We start from the raw sequence: 9,895 nt of genomic DNA on the forward strand, positions 1-9,895 counted from the left end.
CCAAGGCAAGAATACAGCTTCTATGGGACCTGACAATAGCTCTGGCTGTGTTCTACATGAACTACAGAGTGAACTGGCGCCTCACCTGATTGGCCCGTTCAATCACAGCCTCACCTCAGGCTTTCCCCATACTGAATGGCACACTGCTGTAGTCATCCCCCTCTACAAAGGAGGATAAACTTTTTAGACCCTGGGAACTATCACCCCATTAGCCTGACAAGTCTGATATGCAAAGTTGTGGAATGTATCCTCATGGACCTACTAAACAAGGATATAGGGTATCTCCAAACTCTGGATCCCACACAGTTTGGTTTTGTGAAGGGTAGATCATGCCTCAACTTTGTCGACGACTTTGAGTCGGTCACTAGAGCTGTGGATGAAGGCAAGGTGGTTCATACAGCCTACCTTGAGCTGGCAAAGGCCTTTGATACCATCCCCCCACTCAGTAATCCTAGAAAAACTCGCTCAGCTAGGCATCAACCCCTATATCACTAGGTGGGTTGCAAACTGGCTCACAGATGGAACCCACAGTATGAAAATAGCTGACTCCAAGTCAGACTGCCGACGAGTCACGAGTGGAGTCCCACAGGGATCGGTCCTGGGTCTTCTCCTGTTTGGTATCTACTTCTCATAAGTCCAGGCCAACACAAAGGGACACTGTCTGACAAAGTTTGCAGATTCCAAGTTGGGAGCCATTATTAACTCCCAAGTGTTGACATCCTACAGAAAAGCCTCAGAGACCAATAACTGGTGTCAGAACCATGGTGTTAAGCTCAATGCCAAAAAATGTGTCATCATCCCCTTTAGGAAAAACCCAGGTCCCATGAATTTACCACATCGATGGTAGTCCACTTAACACAGAAGATGTTAAGAGATCTGGGAACACAGGTTGATAGCAGCCTTTGACCCACCACATTGCCACTGTGGTCAAACTCCTTCTGTGTGGTACATCTCATTACTAAGGGTTTTGCATCCAAGGAGAAAGAGGTCGTGGTCTCCCTCTACTCTTCCCTTATTAGGCCAGTCATAGAGTACAATGCCCCATTTGGCATGTACCTCACTAGACACCTGCAACAACTGGAGAGGCTGCAGAAGTATTTCACAGAGAGGATCCTAGGCCTTAAACACTTGTCCTATATGGACAGACTAAAAAACTCTAACTGTTCTCCCTCTCATATCGCCTACTTAGAGGCGATCTCTGCTTGACTTACAAAGCCATGTCTGACCCAGCTCTGTTAGAAATGCTACATCTAAAGAAATCCCAATCCCTCCGCACCACACACTCCAGAGACCTCAACCTGATTACCACAACCAGCAGAATGTGCTGGAGGGAAAGATTCATAACCCAGAAGACTGCCCGTGCTATGGAATAGACTTGCCCTACATGTCAAACAGAGCAGCTCACTGGCCGTCTTCAGGAGAAATCTTGATGAGTGGATGGGAAATAGAAAATTCACCCCGCGGATCAATTCAGTGGCTCTACTCGACAGAGGCACTGGGAACTAAGGTCTGTTGGCACAATGCCAGGATAATCCTATGGGTTAGGCTTGTAAAGGCTCCAGGGCCATTAGCCTAGTACACACCTATGTCTCTATGAACCTATGAGGTCTGTGCATGCAGACGTCACATTTTTAGTCCCTGGTTTATGGCCCTACATGTGACATCCTACGCACCTACAACAGCCAGGCTTAAGCTTTTGTATAGGAGCCAATGTCATATTGCTTGAGGGATGGAAATCCCACAGTATGAATACTGCAACATGGAAGAGAAGGACATTTATTGTTATGGTAAGATTTTATACAACTATTCTTTAGCAGTGCAACAGCTCGAGCCTTTACGAACCATCTACTTTGTCATCTCTCCATTTGTTTGCCAAGCACTACACCCTGAGCACTATTTTCAGAGCCTAGACGGGTTTTGTTATGGCCACCTTCCAAGACCTGTGGTCCCCTGTTCCATCTATGGGTTAGCCACATTCTTGTATGGGAGTCATAGTAAGAATCCTTGTGTAAGCACTTGGCATAATTGTAGATGTATATTCCCTGGGACAGGTCTTACTTGGGTGAGTCATGCTCTGGCTTCTAGGAGATACTCCTGTACCTGCTTACAGAAAGACCTGATGTTAGTATTGGGGGGGGTCTTCATGGCTGGAGGAGGAAGATGAAAACTCTGGTATTCAGGTCGACATCTGGCATCTGTAGACCTGAATCCCAATCATTAGTTCTGCAGCGGTGAATGTGCTCCAACATCTACAGTTACATTAAGTGCCTACAGTACTGTCCTTAGAGTAGTTTAGCATGTTTCACTGAGAATGGTTTCTTTATCTTAAAAATATATGTGATAGTGTTCAATCTCGCCGTTTGTTCTTACACATGGGTTCGGAGCCGATCCTCGGCTCCGTGCCGGCCTCTTGCAAGCTCTGCATCGAGAAGAAGCTCGAGACAATCTAATACCCACAATCCCCCTCTGCCTTTACCCCAGATCTAGTTTGCCGCTGCTGCATACGCATCGTTGGGAGCTAGCTCGAGAGTTTCTAAGCTAAGATATAACTTTTATTGTTATATTTTATTAGGATACTAGTCTAGTTGATATTTTCAGTATTAACAAGTGTGATTGTGTTGTGGTTCCGTTAATTTATTGGTACCGTTAACTTTAATTATCGGTATTTTTGTTATCGGGGCCTACACCCTTCATATCTTACCATAGTTGAGACAAATTTTTACCGGATTTGACAATTACATCGATTGTGACTAACTATTATCGGATTTGACTGTTTTTTACTGGAGTTGTCTTTTTACCCTACAATGTCTGAGAAGGTAAAGTCTGGTTTCAAGCGTTGTCAGTGTGGCCAGAAAATGTCGGTCACTGACAACCATAGTTCCTGCGTCTACTGCCTTGGCCCTCTCCACTTACAAGAGGATTGCTCCATCTGTCACTCTTTTAGTGGGAGGGTCATGACAGATAGGCGCAGGAAACTAATGGACAGAGGTCTATTGAAACCGGCTTTCCAAGAGGCTCTGGATGCTTCTGACCAGGCATCGAAGTCCTCTAAGGAGTCGAAGACGTCGGAGCCTAAGTCATCGGCTCCGAGCTCTTCTTCAAAGGTTAGATCACCGGTTCCACAGACTTCGGGGCCGAGTGTTCAACTGGTATCGGTTCCTGAGCCTCGAGTCTTGGAACCGGTGATGGAGCTCCCTCCTTCGCCATATTGAGGTCGGCTCCGTCTTCGGTTCCTTCAACCCGTTCTTCCTCCAAACTTTCGGATGTCGATGTGGATCGCGTGGTGCAGAAGTTGTTGGAGCATTCGCCTCTCTAAACTTATTTCGGTTTCCACCCAGTTGGTGTCGAAACTTGAAGGCCTTCCTGTATCTCCATCCATTCCTCCTCCGAGACCGATTCAGTCTTTGGAGCCGGAAGAGGCTGATCTACTGATTGTGGAGCCCTCGGGTCCAGAACCGTCCTTTCTCGGTCTGTTCCCTCACCTCGACTCCGTCGGACCGGTACCGGAGTCTCGAGCTGACGGTCTGTTCTTGGTTCCGGGGCGAGAGTCGAACCGGCGTGTCGGTTCCGACTCTCCCTCGGGCCTCGGCGGATCGATTCGGCTCCGTCCTCGGGTCGATGCCTTCGTGCCCGTGTCGGGATTCTTCCCATTTCTTCGAACCGGGGACTCTTCGATCGCGGGACCGGGGCGTTCGACCTGATGAGGAAGGTGTTGTCTACCCAGACAACCACATCAGTGGAAGCAGTTTCTCCTCCCCATAAAGGGCCTTTGTCTTCATCTGCACCCACGGCCACATCCAAGCGTCGGGCACCAGTGTCTCAGCCACCCCTGGAGGGTGCCCCCTCTTCCTCCGAGGCTTCTTCGGATGCTCCCCACGAGGAAGTCCCTAGGAAGAGATTGTGTAAGAGGAGACACTTGGATTCTCCACAGGAATCCTTGACATCTGACACTGACTTAGATGAGTCAGAGGGGTCCCCTAAGTCACCTTCAGAAGATGTCTCTTTTTCAGACATTTTGGAGATCCTGAAGCAGAGAGGTGACTGGCAGTCCCTTCCCCCTTCTGAGGATGAGTCAGTTCTGCTGAAGGCATTTGGTGCTCGCCCTTCCTCCTCCTGGGTCACTCCGCCCTTCGACGAACTAATGGAACTAATTGCTCGAAGGGCGTGGGAGGCTCCTGACACAGTGGAACCTGTTCCAAGAAAACCTAACAAGTACATCACAGCACCTCAGGATAAGTCCTACCTTACAAAAGGAGTTCCAGTAGACGCTATGGTGGTGGCAGCAGCCACGAAAAAGGAGATGTCGGAGTCTTCTTCGTCTATCCATCCTCCTAATAAAGACTCTAGGACGATGGATAGATACGGGAAGCGCATTTTTAGTTCAGCGGCTTTTTCCATGCGGTCCCTGAACTATTTGACCCACTTTACACGTCTACAGAGGGATCTAGTCAAAGAGTTGGGAGATACCCTCCAGGGTACTACAGATGCAGCTGTCTCAGAGAAAGTGACAGCGCAACTTAATACCCTAACATTGATTGTTAACTCGTCCATGAGGCTGATTTCCTACGCAGCCGAAGGTTCGAGTAGGGCAGCAGCTTCAGCGATTGCTCTTCGTAGACAATCCTGGATGCGCCTATGCTCCTTTGCGGAAGCCTTCAAGTCTTCCTTTACAAACGCCCCATTTGACGGTGCCACTCTCTTTGGCCCCAAAGTAAAGGAGACCCTTACCCGGTGTGAACAAGAGGGAAAGACTCTGTCTGCTGTCGGAGTCCGTTTTTCCACCCCAACCAGACCGTACCCCAAAGGGCAACGCGGTGGGAAAATGTGGTTTCAAAACCCCAAGGGTCTTTCTCAGGCACACAGGGTGATGCCCCTCTAGAGGCAGAGGAGGGGCAGAGGTGACGCCGCCCTGGCGGCAGAGGGGTCCGCAACATCAAGGTGACAGGGAAACACTCCTGGTAAACCTTTCCAGCACTCCTGAGAGGAGGCCCGACTGTCCTGCTCTGGAGGCAGTCGGGGTCGCTTAGCTTTATACCCTCAGGCCTGGCAAAATATAACTACAGACAAGTGGGTAAAAAGCGTGGTTACCAGAGGTTACAACATACCCTTCCTATCTCATCCCATCCCAAAGAAAAGACTCCCAGATGTACCGCCCCATCTGCGAGAGCCAGCAGCTTTAGAAATTTCAAAGCTGCTAGAAAAAAGAGTCATCCAGCCAGTCCCAGCGGACCAGCAAGGATTCAGGACTTACTCAAGGTTCTTTTTAGTTCCAAAGAAAACAGGGGACTGGAGGCCCATTCTAGACCTAAGCTACCTCAATACTTTCGTCAAGAAAGAAAAGTTCCGAATGGTCACGCTTCAATCGATCCTTCCATTCTTACAGAAGGACGAGTGGATGTGCTCAATAGATCTAGAGGATGCATACTACCACATCAAAATGGCCAGGGCATCCAGAGATCATTTGCGCTTCGGCTGGGAGCCAGTCACTTTCAATTTCGGGCCCTGCCCTTTGGTCTGACCTCAGCCCCCAGGGTCTTCACCAAATGCATGGCAGTGGTAGCGTCTCACTTGAGACGCCAGGGATTCCAGGTGTTTCCGTATCTGGACGACTGGCTCCTTTCGGCCACCACCCGGCATCAACTACTGCAGGCCAGAGACTTTGTTCTTCAACTGTGTGTTCACCTAGGGATTTCCGTAAACTTCGGAAAATCCTTACTTCAGCCATCTCAAAATATCTTGTTCATAGGAGCAGAGTTAAACACACATCAGTTGATTCTGAGGCTTCCCCCAGAAAGGATATTATCACTTCAGACTCACATACGTCTTCTACTCTCGTCAAGGAAATCTCCTGCAAAACTAGTACTGAAGGTATTGGGCCTCATGTCAGCCTCCCTTATTGCAATTCCTCTGGGAAGGCTGCACATGAGAGTCCTACAATGGCTACTGTTTGCACAATGGTCGTTTCAACAACTACCTCTAACACACGAGATTCTTATAACAAAGACTTGCAAAACAGATCTAAACTGGTGGCTTCAAACGTGCAACCTTTCCAACGGGAGGCCGTTTGTGCTACCCACGCCCACAGTTACAGTGACCACGGACGCTTCCCTGATAGGGTGGGGGGGCATCTTTCAGGGACAGACAGTCCAAGGCGAATGGACCAATTTAGAGTACAATCTGCACATCAATGTTCTAGAGTTGAGGGCGGTGTTTTTAGCGTTGCAACACTTTGCTCCCCTTCTTCCTCTAGGGACTGTTGCAGTTCAGACGGACAATATGTCTGTAGTCTGGTACATAAACAAGCAAGGGGGAACCAAGTCCTGTCAACTATGCAGAGAGGCCATGAGAATTTGGCAGTGGGCGGAGTCCACGGGTCGCTTTCTAATAGCAACGCACATCCCGGGGTCATCCAGCGTCATAGCCGACAGGCTGAGCAGAGCAATCCTGTTACCGCACGAGTGGTCCCTAAAACAGTCAGTGGCGAAAAGGATTTTTCGCACGTGGGGCCAGCCTTCCTGCGACCTGTTTGCGTCTCCAATGAATGCCAAATGCAGGAGCTACTTTGCCCTATTACCCCCACCAGGGGAAGTCCCCAGGGACGCACTGGTTTACGATTGGCCCCGGGACTCCTGTGCATTTCCCCATTTCCTCTGATATCGAAGTTTCTCCAGAAAGCCAGGAACCTACACAGGACGATAATCCTCATTGCTCCATTCTGGCCTCGTCAAATTTGGTTTCCCTTCCTGAAAATACACTGCATTCGGGGACCCTGGATTCTGGACCCAGAGCCAGATCTATTGACTCACTCGTCAGGGGTTCCCCATCCCGCTCCTGTCACTCCATCTAGCAGCTTGGCTGCTCCAATTCCAACTTAGCCAGGTCTGATCTTTTGTCACCAGCAGTCCAGGATATATTAGTGGCTTCATAAAGCTTCCACTACTAAAACATATGCTAGCAAATGGAAGCGATTTGTATTCTGGGCGAATACACACCATGTGGATCCCTTTATAGCTCCTTTGAATAAGATATTAGAGTTCTTAACGGACTTATTTCATCAGGGTGCTTCTCCTGCTACTCTAAGAGTTCAATTGGCTGCCATTTCAATTTCCATGTGGAAGAATGTGGAGCTCCTGTTATGGCTCACAGACTTTGTAAAGCCTTTTAAAAGGAGTTTTTCATATTAGACCACCGGTCAGATCTCACGTCTCCTTGGAGTCTGAATTTATTGTTATCTAAATTAATGTTGCCCCCTTTTGAACCCGCCTCTTCTTGCCCATTAAAATTTTTGTCCTGGAAAACTCTCTTTCTGGTAGCCATTACTTCCGCTAGGCAGTATCTGAACTTCAGGCTCTCTCCATCAAGCACCCTTATTTGATCTTTCACTCTGACAGAGTTTCTCTTGAACCAATTCATCCTTCCTCCCTAAAGTGTGTTCTATTAACAATATTAATCAGTCCATTGAATTACCCACTTTCTTCAAAAACCACTCCAACAAAATGGAGTACATGTTACACAAATTGGATGTTCACAGACAGCTAAGATTTTATTTGGATAGAACAAAAGATCACAGAAAAACAGATCAACTCTTTGTGGCTTTTGCTGATAGCAGGAAAGGACTTGCAGTTACCAAAAGAACTCTTTCTAAATGGTTAACGGATTGTATAATCTATGTCTACGATTCTGCAAATCAACCCCTTTTACACAAACCCAAAGGACAATTCCACAAGGTCAATATCTACGTCTTTGGCTCATGCAGCTCGCCTACCACTGGACGCTATTTGTGCGGCTGCTACCTGGTCTAAGCCACATACATTTATTTCTCATTATAAAGTAGACAAGGTTTCTAGGGACAGGGCAACCTTTGGTTCCACTGTGCTCAAGAACGTCCTCCCGTGAGTTCCTCAGGATCAAGGAGCTAGGGCGCTACCCATGTGTAAGAACAAGCGGCGAGATTGAACACTATCACATATAGAAGTTATGTCCTTACCATAACGTTCCATGTGGAGTGTTCATCTCGCCTTTGTTCTTACAGTCCCACCCTTAGGAAGAACGTTCTTTGATGCCTGGCCAGGAGCATTTTTTGCTACTGTTACTATACTGTGTACATAGTTGGTATACACATATATTTTTATATGTGTCTGTTTAGATATGTATATAGTTTTCTATAAATGCTTTCTATACTTATGTGTATAAGCATGAATGTGCTATTCTGTAGATTGGTTTGCTTGCAAACTAGATCTGAGGTAAAGGCAGAGGGGGATTGTGGGTATTAGATTGTCTCGAGCTTCTTCTCGATGCAGAGCTTGCAAGAGGCCGGCACGGAGCCGAGGATCGGCTCCGAACCCATGTGTAAGAACAAAGGCGAGATGAACACTCCACATGGAACGTTATGGTAAGGACATAACTTCTATTTCTTGTACAGACTTGAAAAAGGAAGAAGAAAAAAACTATTGCTTTTAGTGGTTGTCATGTCCTATGTTGGTGTTTTATTTGCATTGAATTGTACATTCTAAGTTTGCTAGTAGTCTTTCTCTCCCTCTCTCTTCCTGCTCTCTCTTTATGCCAAGTGTTCACAAGGTAAATAACATATATTTTGTCTTATGAAGAAACCTAAAATTTTTTTTTTTTCTGCAGGTCCAGATAAATGACGGAGGCACTGATGATTACTATTTATTCAGCATGGTTATCACCATAAATTGAAACATTCCGCCTAACTCCATCACATTGAGTACAGCAGGAGACATAATTTGTTTCCACTTTCTAAAATTAGTTTCCAAGTACAGTAATCAAACCTTGGCCATACTGTAACTTGTATGCTCATAATGCGAAATGTTTTGAACTTGGACATCATGAACAGTTTGTGGAAACCTTTTCTCTAATGCTGTGTTTGTGTTTTCCAGAATACATACATATACATTTTTAAAGTTAGTTTCACAAAGATAACATTTACTGTCGAAGCAGTAGTAAACGTTTAACACAGCATTGTTAGAGTTGCTTAAAAGATGCTCATTTTGCTGTGCTTGAAACTTTTAAACTGTTTAACCTTGGTAAATGTATTAGTATCCTGTCCACAGATGTTGACGTGATAATCCATAATGATCAGTGCAGCTTTGTTTTTTTCTGCTACTGTTCAAGGCCACCAGTGCTCTGGTGGTTTCTTCAGTAATAAATCTAGATATACATGTGTATTAGAGACTGAAATTCATGTTTTGAGGGCTTTTGTAAAAGTTGCAGTAAATGGTATTCAGAAGTACAGACACAGCCTCTGAGAAATGGACTTTTACAAAAGATGCATAATCTGCATACCTGAATTAAATTTTGTATTGTACAGTTTATATTTTAGCAGTCTGTGGTTATTGCTCAGAATTTGCTATGCAGTTGATATGAGCATGTCTGCACTTCTTTTCATTTGCTGTCTCAAGAAGAGGGATTTTGATTATTATGGTTTGTTTTTATAATTGTAGATCTCAAATGTCAGTAAAGACAAAGTAGGAGTTTTCTTTTTGTGTAGATTGGTGTTTTATACATTTATTACTTTGTGAAGTTTTCAATGAAAGTATTACCTTGGAAAGCAGCCATCTCAGTGTAAAGACATTTACTGCGTCTTGCTTTTTAATAGTTGAGCAAACTATGCTGCAATAAAAAAATGAAAATGAAGTCTCTGAAATTTCATTCATTTTCTATAGTTATACATTTCTATTTACATAAATTGTTGGGACTTACAGCTGTGTTTTCAGTTTGCATCTTTTTCTAATGGATTTGCTTGGTCTGGACTTTGTTTTAGCTGTATTGAAAACTGTGGTGTACAGGGTGGCAAAATAGTCTAGCCCAGATTGTAAATAATGAGATGCTAAGTGGAAATTTGTTTCTCAAGAAACTAGATGTATGAGCCTGT

The 9,895-nt window shown here is 45.7% G+C and overlaps 1 protein-coding gene across 3 annotated transcripts in view; it reads left to right on the forward strand.

The window, feature by feature from the left end:
• Window positions 1-9,657, forward strand: part of SRSF10 (serine and arginine rich splicing factor 10) — a 456,955-nt gene extending 447,298 nt beyond the window's left edge. For all 3 annotated transcript variants that reach the window (XM_044083347.1, XM_044083340.1, XM_044083356.1), the window contains one exon: window positions 8,635-9,657. In XM_044083347.1, coding sequence (XP_043939282.1) covers window positions 8,635-8,644 — 10 coding nt within the window. In that variant the 3' untranslated portion in view covers window positions 8,645-9,657. The remainder of the gene's footprint in view (window positions 1-8,634) is intronic.
• Window positions 9,658-9,895: the final 238 nt, after the last annotated feature.

Source organism: Protopterus annectens, chromosome 1.part1, assembly GCF_019279795.1.
Source record: "Protopterus annectens isolate FY-2018-M chromosome 1.part1, PAN1.0, whole genome shotgun sequence".
Taxonomy (NCBI): domain Eukaryota; kingdom Metazoa; phylum Chordata; order Ceratodontiformes; family Protopteridae; genus Protopterus; species Protopterus annectens.